This window comes from Bombina bombina, chromosome 6, assembly GCF_027579735.1.
Source record: "Bombina bombina isolate aBomBom1 chromosome 6, aBomBom1.pri, whole genome shotgun sequence".
Taxonomy (NCBI): domain Eukaryota; kingdom Metazoa; phylum Chordata; class Amphibia; order Anura; family Bombinatoridae; genus Bombina; species Bombina bombina.
Genome location: NC_069504.1, coordinates 324,143,291 through 324,160,856, shown reverse-complemented (window position 1 = coordinate 324,160,856; position 17,566 = coordinate 324,143,291). Strand labels below are relative to the sequence as shown.

Genomic DNA, 17,566 nt, shown 5'->3' with positions numbered 1-17,566 from the left:
CAAAAAGCCGCGGGGCGATGAGCAGCGGACTGTGAGAGTTATCACTCATCCGATCTCGCTGATCTTTGGCTGTTTGACAGCTTTCTTGCTAGCCTGTCACTAAGCACTCACACTAAACTACACTGTTCTACCCCCTATACCGGCACCCCCGGAGCCCCCCGCAACTAAATAAAGTTACTAACCCCTAAACCGCCGCTCCTAGACCCCGCCGCAAGTCTTATAATTGTATTAACCCCTAAACCGCCGCTCCTAGACCCCGCCGCAACTCTTATAAATGTATTAACCCCTAAACCGCCGCTCCCGGACACCGCTGCCACCTACATTATACCTAGTAACCCCTATCCTGCCCCCCTATACCGTCGCCCTCTATAATAAAGTTATTAACCCCTATCCTGCTGATCCCGCACCTCGCCGCAAATAAATAAATAGTTTAACCCCTAAACCGCCGCTCCCTGAACCCGCCACAACCTATATTAAATTTATTAACCCCTATCCTGCCCCCCCTACACCGTCGCCACCTATAATAAATTTATTAACCCCTATCCTGCCCCCCCTACACCGCCGCCACTGTAATAAAATTATTAACCCCTAAACCTAAGTCTAACACTAACCCTAACACCCCCCTAACTTAAATATTAATTAAATAAATCTAAATAATATTTCTATTATTAACTAAATGAATCCTATTTAAAACTAAATACTTACCTGTAAAATAAACCGTAATATAGCTACAATATAAATAATAATTATATTGTAGCTATCTTAGGATTTATTTTTATTTTACAGGCAACTTTCAATTTATGTTATCTAGGTACAATAGCTATTAAATAGTTATTAACTATTTAATAGCTTACCTAGCTAAATTAAACTGAAATTTACCTGTAAAATAAAAACTAACCTAAGTTATAATTACACCTAACACTACACTATACTTTAATAATTTATTCCTATTTAAAACTAAATACTTACCTGAAAAATAAACCCTAATATAGCTACAATATAAATAATAATTATATTGTAGCTATCTTAGGATTTATATTTATTTTACAGGTAACTTTGTATTTATTTTAGCTAGTTAGAATAGTTATTAAATAGTTATTCACTATTTATTAACTACCTAGCTAAAAGAAATACAAAATTACCTGTAAAATAAATCCTAACCTAAGTTACAATTAAACCTAATACTACACTATCATTAAATTAATTAACTAAACTACCTACAAATAACTACAATTAAATACAATTACATAAACTAACTATCTTCTATCCAGGCGAGGTCATCGTCGAAGCCGGGTCTTGAATCTTCATCCCGCCGACGCGGAACATCCTCCTTTCCCGACGAACTACCGACGAATGAAGGCTCCTTTAAGGGACGTCATCCAAGATGGCGTCCCTTCAATTCCGATTGGCTGATAGGATTCTATCAGCCAATCGGAATTAAGGTAGGAAAAATCTGATTGGCTGATGAAATCAGCCAATCAGATTCAAGTTCAATCCGATTGGCTGATCCAATCAGCCAATCAGATTTAGCTCGCATCCTCTTCATCCGTCACCTCGCCGAATGACGGTTCCTTTAAATGACGTCATCCAAGATGGCATCCCTCGAATTCCGATTGGCTGATAGAATCCTATCAGCCAATCGGAATTGAAGGGACACCATCTTGGATGACGTCCCTTAAAGGAGCCTTCATTCGTCGGTAGTTCGTCGGGAAAGGAGGATGTTCCGCGTTGGTGGGATGAAGATTCAAGACCCGGCTTCGACGATGACCTCGCCTGGATAGAAGACTTCTTCAGCGCCTCTTGGAAGATGACCTCGCCCGGATGGAAGATTTCTTCAGCGCCGCTTGGAGGATCACTTCATCGGATGGAAGATTTCTTCAGCGCCCCTTGGAGGATAACTTCTGCCTGTCTGGGTGTCCTCTTCAGTTCCATCGGTAGCTCGGCTGAGTGAAGACAACTAAAGGTAGGATGATCTTCAGGGGATTAGTGTTAGGTTATTTTAAGGGGGGTTTGGGTTAGATTAGGGGTATGTGGGTGGTGGGTTTTAATGTTGGGGGGGGTTGTATTTTTCTTTTACAGGCAAAAGAGCTGAACTTTGGGGCATGCCCCCACAAAAGGCCCTTTTAAGGGCTGGTAAGGTAAAAGAGCTTTGAACTTTATTTAATTTAGAATAGGGTAGGGCATTTTTTTTATTTTGGGGGGGTTTGTTATTTTATTAGGGGGCTTAGATTAGGTGTAAGTAGCTTAAAATTGTTGTAATATTTGTAAAATGTTTGTAACTTATATTTTTATTTTTTGTAACTTAGCTTTTTTTATTTTTTGTACTTTAGTTAGTTTATGTAATTGTATTTAATTGTAGTTATTTGTAGGTAGTTTATTTAATTAATTTAATGATAGTGTAGTATTAGGTTTAATTGTAACTTAGGTTAGGATTTATTTTACAGGTAATTTTGTATTTCTTTTAGCTAGGTAGTTATTAAATAGTTAATAACTATTTAATAACTATTCTAACTAGCTAAAATAAATACAAAGTTACCTGTAAAATAAATATAAATCCTAAGATAGCTACAATATAATTATTATTTATATTGTAGCTCTATTAGGGTTTATTTTACAGGTAAGTATTTAGTTTTAAATAGGAATAATTTATTAAAGTATAGTGTAGTGTTAGGTGTAATTATAACTTAGGTTAGGATTTATTTTACAGGTAAATTTCAGTTTATTTTAGCTAGGTAAGCTATTAAATAGTTAATAACTATTTAATAGCTATTGTACCTAGTTGAAATAAATTGAAAGTTGCCTGTAAAATAAAAATAAATCCTAAGATAGCTAGAATATAATTATTATTTATATTGTAGCTATATTAGGGTTATATTTATTTATTTTTAGTTTTAAATAGGATTAATTTAGTTAATAATAAAAATATTATTTAGATTTATTTAATTAATATTTAAGTTAGGGGGGCGTTAGGGTTAGGGTTAGACTTAGGTTTAGGGGTTAATAATTTTATTACAGTGGCGGCGGCGTAGTGGGGGGCAGGATAGGGTTTAATAAATTTATTATAGGTGGCAACGGTGTAGGGGGGGCAGATTAGGGGTTAATACATTTATTATAGGTGGCAACAGTGTAGGGGGGGCAGATTAGGGGTTAATACATTTATTATAGGTGGCGACGGTGTAGGGGGGGCAGTATAGGGGTTAATACATTTAAGATAGGTGGCGATGGTGTAGGGGGGGCAGATTAGGGGTTAATACATTTATTATAGGTGGCGACGGTGTAGGGGGGGGCAGATTAGGGGTTAATAAATTTATTATAGGTGGCGACGGTGTAGGGGGGGCAGGATAGGGGTTAATACATTTAATATAGGTTGCGGCAGGTTCAGGGAGCGGCGGTTTAGGGGTTAATACATTTATTATAGTTGCGGTGGGCTCCGGGAGCGGCGGTTTAGGGGTTAATATGTATAGAGTTGCTTGCGGTGGGCTCCGGGAGCGGCGGTTTAGGGGGTAATAACTTTATTTAGTTGCGGCGTTGTAGGGGGGACAGATTAGTGGTGTTTAGACTCGGGGTACATGTTAGGGTGTTAGGTGTAGACATCTCCCATAGAAATCAATGGGATGTCTGTCAGCAGCGAACTTGTACTTTCGCTATGGTCAGACTCCCATTGATTCCTATGGGATCCGCCGCCTCCAGGGGCGGCGGATTGAAAACCAGGTACGCTGGGCCATAAAAGTGCCGAGCGTACCTGCTAGTCATTTGATAACTAGCAAAAGTAGTGAGAATGTGCCGCACTTGTGTGCGGAACATCTGGAGTGACGTAAGAATCGATCTGTGTCGGACTGAGTCCGGCGGATCGAAGCTTACGTCACAAAATTCTACTTTTGCCGGTCTCGAGCCTTTGATAACTAAGGCGAATCAGCCTCGCCACAAATACGCTGCGGAATTCCAGCGTATTTGAGGTTGACAGCTTGATAACTACCCCCCATTGATGTGCTAGGCTAGGAAGTTGTGGGGGACCAGGATTAGGGGAGATGTTGACAGCAGCTAGTGTGAACAAAAGGGAGAGTGAATTGAGATGAGATGCAGATTTTCAGTAATGAGATGGGATGTGGTGCAGGGGGTGAGAAAGTGTTTAGGAATGTGTAAAGTTCATGAGTATAAAAGTAAAGTGAGGTTAAGAGAGATGGGCTAATGAACAGCGCAGGTGGTGTGGGGAAGGAGTAATTGGATTAAGTAGTTTGTTATAGAGACAAGAGGTAGCAAAAGAAATATGAAGATATTGAACATGTTTACAAAAGAGGTAAATGGTAGATAAAACACAGTATTACAACAGAACTTGCCTTGTCCCTTGTCCAATCCTTGTTCCAATTCTTGTATAATTATTTTGCCAAATGCTACACCCCAGCAACGCTACTCCATAGCAGTGTTAAATTTATAGGACAGAGCATTCAGCTGATTTCACTAAATTAGTTAATGACATGATCAAAGACAGTCAAAAGGCCAATTGGGAAAGTTTGATTTAGGGTGAGATAAGTTAAAATAAACAGACTATAGAATTTGGATGGGGCTGAGGATATACTATTAGAGAACTTATAAATTTATGAATTATCACAAGGATAATCTTCCTTAGAATTCCATATCTGTTCCAGAGATTTTGACATTTCTCTAAACTTAGGTGTATATGAGTTTATCCATTTGTTATATGAAAGCCAGAGTTATTTTTATTCCACCTGAACCTTGAATGGCTTTTATGTTGATTCACTTGACATGTTTTAAAGAAGGATTTTGCATAATTACAAAAAGTTCAGAGAATGGCTACAAAAAGGGGATGGAGGATATAAACTATGAGGAGAGGTTAGCCAATTGTGGTTTAAGGTTCTTAAGAGGTTATATGATTACTGTATGCAAATATATTCAAGGCCTATATACAGATTTAGTGGAAATGTCCACCAGTCCTAATAAATGATTAGTAAATTCAAAAATAGAGATGTAAATTTTTAAAATTGGAATTTCTGCATTCTATAATGTATACCTATTATTCTAAGATAGCTTAGAATGAATGTCTCAAAAATTCTGAAGATTTACTCATTTTTCAGAATATTAATTAATTCTTAGGCCTACATCCTAACGCCTAGATTTAGAGTTCTGCGTTAGCCGTCAAAAGCAGCGTTAAGGGGTCCTAACGCTGCTTTTTACCGCCCGCTGGTATTAAGAGTCAGTCAGGAAAGGGTCTAACGCTCACTTTCAAGCCGCAACGTTTCCATACCGCAGATCCCCTTACGCCAATTGCGTATCCTATCTTTTCAATGGTATCTTCCTAACGCCGGTATTTAGAGTCTTGGCTGAAGTGAGCGTTAGAACTCTAACGACAAGACTCCAGCCGCAGAAAAAAGTCAGGAGTTAAGAGCTTTATGGGCTAATGCCGCTTTATAAAGCTCTGAACTACTGTGCTCTAAAGTACACTAACACCCATAAACTACCTATGTACCCCTAAACCAAGGCCTCGCCACATCGCCGCCACTCTAATAAAAATTTTTAACCCCTAATCTGCCGACCGCACACCGCCGCCACCTACATTATCCCTATGTACCCCTAATCTGCTGCCCCTAACATCGCTGACACCTACATAATATTTATTAACCCCTAATCTGACCCCCAATGTCGCCGCTACCTTACCTACACTTATTAACCCCTAATCTGCCGACCGGACCTCGCCGCCACTATAATAAATGTATTAACCCCTAAACCGCCGCACTCCCGCCTCAAAAACCCTATAATAAATAGTATTAACCCCTAATCTGCCCTCCCTAACATCTTTGTCTCCTAACTTCAAGTATTAACCCCTAATCTGCCGACCGGACCTCGCCGCTACTCTAATAAATGTATTAACCCCTAAAGCTAAGTCTAACCCTAACACTAACACCCCGCTAAGGTAAATATAATTTTTATCTAACGAAATAAATTAAATCTTATTAAATAAATTAATCCTATTTAAAGCTAAATACTTACCTTTAAAATAAATCCTAATATAGCTACAATATAATGAATAATTACATTGTAGCTATTTTAGGATTTATATTTATTTTACAGGCAACTTTGTATTTATTTTAACTAGGTACAATAGCTATTAAATAGTTATTTACTATTTAATAGCTACCTAGTTAAAATAATAACAAAATTACCTGTAAAATAAATCCTAACCTAAGTTACAATGAAACCTAACAGTACACTATCAATAAATAAATTAACTAAACTACCTACAATTACCTACAATTAAATCAACTAAACTAAATTTAAAAAAAAAAACAAACACTAAATTACAAAAAATAAAAAAAGATTACAAGAATTTTAAACTAATTACATCTACTCTAAGCCCCCTAAAAAAATAACAAAGCCCCCAAAATAAAAAAAATGCCCTACCCTATTCTAAAATAAAAAGTTAACAGCTCTATTACCTTACCAGCCCTTAAAAGTGCTTTTTGCGGGGCATGCCCCAAAGAAATCCGCTCTTTTGCCTTTAAAAAAAAACACAATACCACCCCCCAACATTACAACCCACATACCCCTAATCTAACCCAAACCACCCTTAAAGGGACATTATACACTCATTTTTTCTTTGCATAAATGTTTTGTAAATGATCTATTTATATAGCCCATAAAGTTTTATTTTAAAATAAATGTATAGTTTTGCTTATTTTTAAATAACATTGCTCTGATTTTCAGACTCTTAACCAAGCCCCAAAGTTTTATGTGAATACTGTCAGCTACCGTCTCCAGCTTGCTGCTGTTTGTGTAAAGGGTCTTTTCATATGCAAAAGAAGGGGGAGGGGGGGAGTGTCTTATTTGCCACTCGCAGTGGGCTTTCCAGCTACCTTTTCAACAGAGCCAGACTGACAGCTTCTAAGTAAGTTTTTAAACAGTTTTATACTGGATTTTTATATCAGTATCTGTGCATCTTATTCTTTATAGTAGTTTCTATTACATGCAGTTAAATGAAAATGAGTGTATACTGTCCCTTTAAATAAACCTAACACTACCCCCCTGAAGATCTCCCTACCTTGTTTTCACCCAGCCGGGTATCACCGATCTGTCCAGATGAGGTCCTCCAGAGGTTCCGAAGTATTCATCCTATCCGGCCAGAAGAGGTCCTCCAGAGGCTCGGAAGTCTTCATCCATGCGGCATCTTCTATCTTCTTCCATCCGGAGCGGAGCGGGTCCATCTTGATGCAGCCGGCGCGGATCCATCCTCTTTTAATGACGTCCTAATGAAGGTTCCTTTAAATGATGTCATCCAAGATGGCGTCCCTCAAATTCCGATTGGCTGATAGGATTCTATCAGCCAATCGGAATTAAGGTAGGAAAAATCTGATTGGCTGATTGAATCAGCCAATCTGATTCAAGTTTATTCGGATTGGCTGATCCAATCAGCCAATCAGATTGAGCTCGCATTCTATTGGCTGATTGGAGCCTAACGCAGCCCTTCAGAGAACTCTAAATACCAGCATTATTTAAAAGGTGCAAAACTCTAAATCTAGCCGTAAGTAAGCTATTATTGATAGCAACAAAGTCACAACATGTCTTCAGGTCATTGCTACACTCAAGCTTAGAGGTAATAATTAGAGTGTTTACAGGGACAGCATTGTTGTTAAAGTTAGTTTTTCCTTGGGTGCCAGGAGAGAGACCGTTAGGGTTAATTGTGATTTGAGGACTAGGACATTGTTGGTTAGGGTTAACTGTGTTTTGAAAATGAGCAGAACTGTGACAATTTAACTTTTTTTGTGTGACGAGGGTGTTATTGTTGAAGGGCTTCTTTTATAGCAGTTTAGGTCAGAAACTCCATAGCTGCAAGTAAGTTATTTAGTGATTCACATGCCATGAATTGTCACTAAAAATAGTTGTGGGAGTTTCACCTAGGTTATGAACTTGAGCTGTAATCAGAAATCTGATACCCCTAGATTTTTTTTATCGGTGTGCATTATTGCAGTTTTCACAAGATTTAGGCCTTAGTAGATTTGCCAGCTGCACTACATAAAAATACTAGACAAATTCTAGTTGACTGGACACAATGACCCCACCAAAAAACAAACAAAAAAAACCTCTGTGGCATTCATGTTCCACCATGTATATTGTTTTTACAATTGAGAAGTAATTTTACCCCTTGGCTGATGGTAACATACATCAGTTTCTTTACCTATTCGGTTGCCAGTAACACATGCCAACAGTAATTATTTGACCACATTGAATGCCCCTTACTTCTAGCTGCTCCACATTTGTAATGCATGTGGTATGGGGCCTTTATATTCAAATAGCATGCAGGGACTTTAAAAACTGGATATTTAAGTGTGCAGTCTTTTTGTGAAGATTTTACTGGACATCCTTCTAAAATACTGGATTGTCATTTTGAATACTGGACACCTGACAACTCTAGCAAGATGGGCCTCTCTTAGGCCTATTTAATACAAACTGATCTTTTATTATAAACAAGCATAAGTTATTTTTTTATGTAAACTACTTCTTTTTTAAAGATATGATGGGACATTGAAGACCATATTAAAAAAAAAAAGCATACTAACAAACAGATGTTCAAATTCTGATAAAAAACCACTTTTTTTCTTTTCATAAATGTCACTGTCCACAAATATAGTTGAAGGAGTTGTCTTTATCAGCCATTTATTAGTCTCTGTGGAGTTGTTTGGTTCAGCATGCATTTCCTTTTAGTTTAGTTTCAATATCAGTTTAAAAGCTTTGACTTTAACAGTTTTTTATGATATTGAGATATATATATATATATATATATATATATATATATTTACATATATAATTCCTGATCTTTGACATGTTAATTGGCATGATAGCAGACTATATAGGTTTGTGAGTTTATGAGGCAGAGAGTTACGCTATTAATAAACTGTTCAGGAGTCAATTTTCAAGAAATATGTATGCAGTGAACTACTTGAAAATATACCCTTAGGTATTTGAAAAGACAGATACGTGTTATGAGAAATCCCTTCACAATCTATAGAAATATATTACTGTATGTGACATATCTGTGTTTTTCCCTTAAATGCATAAGGCTATTAGACCTTTGCACCACACATCCATTTCTGTTACAAGACATTTGTGTTATCATCCTGTCAAAAATGATCAGCTTTTCCTCCATATCAACATATTTCCCATCGGCCAGGTCTTGTTTTATGTATATAATATGCCTACAGGGGAACCAAAGGGTCGTCTATTTACAGTAGAGAATTAAATATTTAAACTTGGGTCAGTGAACTATTGAAAACCTCAGTTTATCATATTTGACTGAGGTTTTAATATTACATTGCCACATGTACTGCTATGTGATTTTTCATTAGCCTCTGTTAAGATATATCTTCCAGTTTCCTGTCTTATTTAAATGTTCAAAAAATTGTATTTTTAATGCTTGAGAATATTTTTTTTACGTTCCCAGAGAAATCTATGGAATATTTGGGATTTATATTTTTACAAAACTATAAAAAGTTTTCAAAAAGGTTTGAAATATTATTTTTTTGCACAACCATAGATTTCATGACCCATGTTTCATAATTCCATATTTTAATTAGTTTTATGTTTTTTGCAGATTGTAGCGCCAAAACGGCAAAAACTCCAAGAAGCCGAGACCGACCTAAAAATTCAAATGGGGAGACTGGAAGTAAAAAGAGCTGAGCTGAAAGAAGTGAGTGACAGATTGGAAGTTCTTCAGGACCAATTGTCTCAAAAACTGACTGAGAAGCAAACCCTGGAAGAAAATATTGAAATAACAAAGTAAGCTATAAATAGTTTGTAGTCTTCAATTCAGAATTTGAAGGAATCATTAAAAAGTGGTATGCAATTGTAATCATTAATCATAAAGGATCTGAAAAACAATAACTATGGTAAGATTCTCAAACCCTTTGAACATCCACAAGATCTAAAAGCTAGTCAATTCCAGTGCAAGACCACTCTCTAGATATATATTTAAAAGCAGATTTGTATTTTAGCCATCTCTTCTTTTTTCTGTTTAAATGAGTGATTTATAAATAAGTCAATTAAAATTGCAATAATTTCAATAATTTACTATTATTACTACTACAAGAACTACTACAATTACTAATAATAATAATAATAATTATTATTATTATTATTATTATTATTATTATTATTATTATTATTATTATCAGATATTTGTAGAGCCCAACAGGTTCCACAGCGTTATGAACATAGGTGGTATATAAAAATGATTACAGGGATCAAATGGTTGAAGGGTCCTGCCGAGAGTTGCACTGTTGTAGTCGGCTCTTATGAAGGTGGACTACAAACAGCTGGGCTTATAGGCTTACATGCTATAGGGTTTAAGGGGATAGCAGTGGAGATAGGAAGGTTAGTGTAGGTTGTAAGCATCCATGAATAGTAGAGTCTTCAGGGAGAACTTGAAGCTTTTAAAACTAGGGAAGATTCCTGTGGAGTGAGGCAGAGAGTTCCATAGGATGGGAGCCAGTCTTGAGAAATCTTGTAGATGGAATGTGAGGAGGTAACAAGAGAGGAGGAGAGTCGGAGATCATGAGCGGAGCGAAGGGGACGGGAGGGAGAGTATCTGTAGACAAGGTCTGAGATGCAGGGGGAGCAATGCAATTGAGGGCTTTGTGTGTCAGAGTGAGAATTTTGTATTTAATCCTGTAGGCTAGAGGAAGCCAGTGAAGGGATTGGCAGAGAGGTGCAGCAGATGAAGAGTGACGTGCAAGGAAGATGAGCCTGGCAGAGGCATTCATTATGGATTGTAAAGGAGCTAGGTGACAGCTAAGGAGAACAGAGAGGATAGAGTTGAATTAGTCGAGGCGGGAAAGGATGAGAGAGTGGATTAAAATCTTTGTTGTGTCTTGTGTAAGGAATTGTCTAATTTTAGCGATGTTTTTAAGTTGGAAGCGGCAGGCTTTAGCCAAGGACTGAATGTGAGGAGTGAAAGAAAGATCTGAGTCAAGTGTGACCCCAAGACATCTGGCATGTGAGGTTGGGGTAATGATGGAGTTTTCAACAGTTATAGAGACATGGGGGTGGAGATTTTTGAAGAAGGGGGGAAAATAAGGAGCTCAGTTTTGGAGACATTTAGCTTGAGGTAGTGAGAGGACATCCAAGATGAGAAATGAGAGATACAGTTAGTGACACGGATTAGCAAGGAAGGAGATAATTCTGGTGCAGAGAGGTAGATTTGTATATCATCGGAATACAAATGATAATGAAACCCGTGGGACTTTATTAAGAAACCTAGTGAGGACGTGTAGATTGATAAGAGAAGGGGATGAGGACAGAGCCTTGAGGTACCCCAAAAGAAAGAGGTAACAGGGTAGAGGATACCCCAGAGAAGGCTACACTAAAGGTACGGTTAGACAGATAGGAAGAGAACCAAGAGAGAGCTGTGTCACAGATGCCGAAGGATTGGAGGGTATAGAGCAAAAGAGGGTGGTCGACAGTATCAAAGGCTGCAGACAGATCAAGGAGGATAAGTAGAGAGAAGTGGCCTTTTGATTTTGCTGTAAGTAGGTTGTTGGTAACCTTAACAATTGCTATATGAATATATGAATATTATTTGTTACACTTGAAAACAATATTTTTAACCATTAGATATAACTAATATATTATCACCGTTTCAGCAACCTAGATGCTATTTAAGCATTTTTTGTAAAGTTTTTCTTAATCCCTTAGTATTGAACATTGATATTTATTAATGTAATGCCAGTCATGGTGTTTTTTTATTACTCTTATTATAAGCTGAAATATTGAATTTTTTGGTAAAAATGTTAATCTGAATCTATAAAGCTTTGTATTTCATTCATTTCTTTAAATGGATAAAGTTTATGCAAAGAGCTTTGAGATACATCACATATAAGCTTCTGTAAAATAAACAAGCAAGAGCATGCTTTACATAGCAGCTTTAGTTTGGAAGCTATATCTCAGTTTAATTTATATCATGTAGTAGCAGCATTCATTATGCATGTCACTAAACAATAGTAGCTCCTTGTGCATGTTCAACCACAGCAAGCATATATAGGTTTGATTGCTAATGATCTTAACCCTAATTATGAATTCCCACAACTACATTTCTTTCCGGTTTCACCTCCCCACCTCAATACACTAACCATACAGGCCCTGATCACACTTGCAAGCCAGGTCCTCCTATGCAGCCTTCTAACTAAAATCACTCTTAAAACTCAAGGAACCTTTAGATGATCACCTGCACAAACCCGAAACAAGCCCCAATCTTCTAATGAACCCTCCTACATAAACAACAAATCGCCTGACATCTAAAGGTCCTCTTTTTTAATCATATTTATATAGTTATTGTGATAAATTGATTGTTTTTTTTAGTATAATCTAATTTAAATTTTTGTTCCATTATTCAATAAAGATTGTGAGGGTGTAATGCCACAATTCGGCCCTCACAGTCTTTTATCACACACACACACACACACATATATATATATATATATATATATATATATATATATATATATACACTCACCAGTCACTTTATTAGGCACACCTGTGCAATTGTTCAATTGTTTGGTAACACAAATTCCTAATCAGGCAATCACATGGCAGCAACTCAATGCATTTAGGCATCAAGACGTGGTGAAGACCACTTGCTGAAGTTCAAACTGAGCCTCAGAATGGGTAGGAAAGGGGATTTAAGTGACTTTGAACATGGCATGGTTGTTGGTGCCAGACAGACACACAACCATCTCTAGGGTTTACAGAAAATGGTCCAAAAAAAATTAATAATATCCAGTCAGCGGCAGTTGTGTGGACTAAAATGCCTTGTTAGTGTCAGAGGTCAGAGGAGAATGGGTAGACTGATTTGAGATGATAGGAAGGCAACAGTAACTCAAATAACCACTCGTTGCAACCAAGGTATGCAGAATATTATCTCTAAATGCAGAACACGTCGAACCTTGAAGCAGATGGGCTAAAGCAGCAGAAGACCACCCCAAGTGCCACTCCTGTCAGCTAAGAACAGGAAACTGAGGCTACAATAAACAGAGGCTCACCAAAATTGGACAATAGAAGATTGGAAAACGTTGCCTGGTCTAATGAGTCTTGATTTCAGCTGCAACATTCAGATGGAAGGAATATATCATTAACAGTTAAGAGCTATGCGGCACTACAATCCAAAAGAGTGGGGAAAACATCAAATGAAAATATTTCTATGAGATAAGGTGCTAATCCTCCAAAATAACAATTAAATTATACAAAATAAAGAATATATGGGGGCTTACAGCACTATTCCCTACACTGCGTTTTTCAATGCTAAAAAATGCTAACATTTTAGCATTGAAAAAGGCAGTGTATGGCGGAAACTTGTTTGCTGAACTATCTTTTCTAACCTGCCTCTCCACTATCCCACCTGAGGCCAAGGTTCCAGTATATCGGCCAGGACTCTTTGGGATTAGTGTGATGCTTTCTTTTTTAAATTTTTCTATTTATTTTCTTATTCATTCTGCTTTTTTCATTACTATATAACCTTACCCAGTGGAAGGGTGGTATGTGAGCAGGGTGATTAGATGTGATATTATCTTCTGTTAATGATTTTAGTTTATACATAAATGCTATGTTTAATTAGTAGGAAATAGTGCTGTAAGCCCCCATACTTTCTCTCTTTTGTATATTTCAGATGGTAGGGTCAGAATTTAGCGTAAACAACATGAAAGCATGGATCCATCCTGCCTTGTATCAACGGTTCAGGCTGGTGGTGTAATGGTGTGGGGGATATTTTCTTGGCACACTTTGGGCCCCTTAGTATCTATTGAGCATCATTTAAATGCCACATCCCACCTGAGTGTTGTTGCTGACCATGTCCATCCCTTTATGACTACAGTGTACCCATCCCCTGATGGTTACTTCCAGCAGGATAATGCACCATGTCACAAATCTCAAATCATCTCAAACTGGTTTCTTGAACATGACAATGAGTTCACTGTACTCCAATGGCCTCCACAGTCACCAGATCTCAATCCAATAGAGCACCTTTGGGATGTGGTGGAACGGGAGATTCACATCATAGATGTGCAGCCAACAAATCTGCAGCAACTGCATGATGCTATCATATCTATATGGACCAAAATGTCTGAGGAATGTTTCCAACACCTTGTTGAATCTAAGCCACAAATAAATAAGACAGTTCTGATGGCAAAAGGGAGTCCAACCCGGTACTAGCAAGGTGTACCTAATAAAGTGGCCAGTGAGTGTATATATATATATATATATATATATATATATATATATATATATATATATATATATATATATATATATAAAGATAGATAGATCCAAATATCTCAGAATTACAACATTACAGAATTATATCAAACTTACTCCCAATGGTTTATTACATTGTATGCTGCATTGAAACCCTGTGGTATTCTAGTTTTCAATATTCAAAATACTTCTCTATGACTTAATATTTTTGTTTTGTCTCAAACTCACTGAATAGGAACATGTTCAATTGCCTGCCACTTAGAAGGACATTCAAATCCAAATTAAGCTTTTATGATTAAGATAGAGTATGCCATTTTAAACAACTTTCCAATTTACTATCATTAACAACATGTGTGCAGTTTTTTTAGATTTACCGTTTTTGAGTCGCCAGCTCCTACTGAGCATGTGCAAGAATTCAAAGAATATGCATATATGCATTTGTGATTGTCTGATGGCTGTCATGTGAAACAGTAGGAGTGGAAATAGTGATGTCACTGTGTTATTTTATAAGCTAATTGTTATGTTTGACCAATCAGGAATGGTTTTATGGATTTAAAAACAGGTGATGCCCAAGAGGACATTGTCTATGATTATGGGCTAAACCCAAAACATGTCAAATGCCATTAGGGTACCTTTTGGGGTGACTGTAGTAGCTTAATGTTTTGGCTATTCACTATTTTGTAGATTTGTTTTCTGTGTGAGACACTGGAGGTAAATGATGTAAGCTCTATTCAAGAGAGGGGCAAAAGTAACATGTGGGTCCAACCTGTCCATTTGAATGGGTCAAGAATGCAGAAAATGCTTGCAATTTCTTGCAAATTAAAACCCAAGGAACCATATAGCAGTCATAATCATGGACAATGAATTAACATGCTTTCTATAAAGCACCACCATCTACAGATCATGTTTACCTCTTTATATTCAGTTCCTTAAAAAAGAGAATGACAATGACATACAATAAAATACTGTATTTCACAATATTATTTTATGGTTGTTTTCCTACCCACAAGAACTATAACTTAAAAAGGCCTGATAATAACAAGTACTAGTAAAAATATGCACCAAGTGTAAGATTTTTAGATATGCCTTCCAATAATAAATTGAAACATAACATAACACCATAGTAATGCAAAAATATCACCTGTAAATCCATGAATCAAATTTACAATTTGTGTGTGTTTGTGTGTGTGTGTGTATATATATATATATATATATATTTTTTTTTTAATTTATATATATATATATATATATATATATATATATATATATATAACGTAATAGCGCACTCCTACTCGCCAAAAGTAGTAGTACCAGGGTGCAAAAATAATGCATAACAAGATCCAATGATTGCACTCTTTAGGTTTAGGACACAGCAAACTTTAATGCGTGATGTTTTGGGGCATTCACCCCCTTCCTCGTCTGAGGAAGGGGTGAATGCCCCGAAATGTCACCCATTAATGTTTGCTGTGTCCTAAACCCAGAGAGTGCAATCATTGGATCTTTATATATATATATATATATATATATATATATATATAAAATGGTTTTATGAAACAGAATAAATTCAGATCCATTAAACAATAATATTTCCACACAAAATGTTCACTAGACCTGACCAACAGTCTAGATTCAGAAATTAAGTTATATGTACGGGCAAATTCTAAACATACTAACCTAATCATTTTCAGTAAATTATCCTTCTTGTCAACTGGCTTTCATACAAAAATACCAGCTGGATAGCAACCTTTGTGCTGAAATGCGATTAAGAAGAAAATATCCATGCTGAGTTAGAACTGTTCATAATGCAGTAAGAATAAGGTTCATAACATATTTATGATAATTATTTAAGGTTGAAACTAGTTCGAGCAGAAAAACTAATTAATGGACTTGGAGGTGAAAAAGAGCGTTGGACAAACACTGCACTGCAACTCGAAGATACTTACCAAAACATTGTTGGTGATTTGCTTCTAAGTGCTGCTATTATGGCTTATTTGGGTTCATTCACCCCAGAATTTAGACACGTAAGTAGTGATATTGTTTCTTTTTTTTTTTTACATGTTTATTCCTGCATTTAAGGGCAAAAGTTAACAAATATTACATTTCTTATACCGATTAAACAGATTAATGATCCAGTTTAAAAAACCTAAAACTAAAAGTTGCGGAATTGCAATGCGATATCTGATATTTTAGTTTCTGCAACATTCTGTGTTCCATAGTGTACATAAAGGTATAAATCACTGGTACTTTCAGATATTCTTGCTCAATAATGCCAATTTGTAAATTGATTATCCTAAAGCATTATAAATACCATTCTTTAAAGCATCATATACGCATGCTTTGCTTCAGGTAAAGACGGCATTTTTAAAATCTATTACATGTTTTTTTAACAGAAATTCCTACTTTTTTGAGTCATACTCAAGTATACTTGTCCCTTTTTGTCAATACCTATCTTGGAACTGGTATCAGCTAATGAGAATAAATACTCTAGTGTTCTACATACTTGCCAAGCTAGTTTTTGTCTTTTACTTAGTTTTTTTTAACCATTTTCATATCCATCATTGAATTGTATGAAGTAAGAATTACATTTTCATTTTTCCCATAGAATGTGCAATTTAAAAACAAAATTGAATTTACGTATTTTTCTTGGTGTCCATTGTTTAAACGTAACTCCTTTCCCTGAAAGCACACTGAAATAGGCTTAGGACGGTGCCTTGAGCACTGTACGTATAACATTTACAGCTGCCTCCAACAGAAAGTAATCTGGGATAGAGAATCTAACAGGGGAGAGTAAGGTTAACAGGGCACTGATTTAAGTAATGGTAAATAAAAAAAAATTCAAATAATACTATACAAACCATATGCTAATGAGGTTGAAAATGCTAACATTTCTTCTGAAAAATAAGCGCAATAGATTATTTTATATTTTTTATCCTACCAGAACTTTCTTTTCTCTCTGCTCCTTGCTTAATGTTTCTCTTGTGCAGTGACATATAGAGCAGGCCTACCTGCTCTATACCTTGCATGCATTTCTTAGCAAACAAAAAGACTAACTGCGTATGCAAAGTTCTTCTGCAACCTCCGATTAGAACATCGCTAACTCACAAGTTTAGGTCCCACAATTTGAATTGCGATTGGGAGCTTGCCTTAATTACCCTTAATGGGATGTGCAGCACAGCTTTACATTGGTCGTGGCCACTGCAGTGGGGCCAGTAATAGTTTAAACAATTAAAATACTTCCTTATAGAATTATAGATAAATAAAACATCTCTTAATAATATGATTTAAACCTTGTATTATTGATATTGCAAACAGTTTT

The 17,566-nt window shown here is 36.4% G+C and overlaps 1 protein-coding gene across 1 annotated transcript in view; it reads left to right on the top strand.

Annotated features, from left to right (window-relative positions):
* The window catches only part of LOC128664413 (dynein axonemal heavy chain 3-like), a 2,586,207-nt gene that overhangs the window by 2,122,755 nt on the left and 445,886 nt on the right, over nt 1–17,566 (top strand). Inside the window, exons 60-61 of the mRNA XM_053719244.1 lie at nt 9,602–9,786; nt 16,100–16,271. Coding sequence (XP_053575219.1) covers nt 9,602–9,786; nt 16,100–16,271 — 357 coding nt within the window. The remainder of the gene's footprint in view (nt 1–9,601; nt 9,787–16,099; nt 16,272–17,566) is intronic.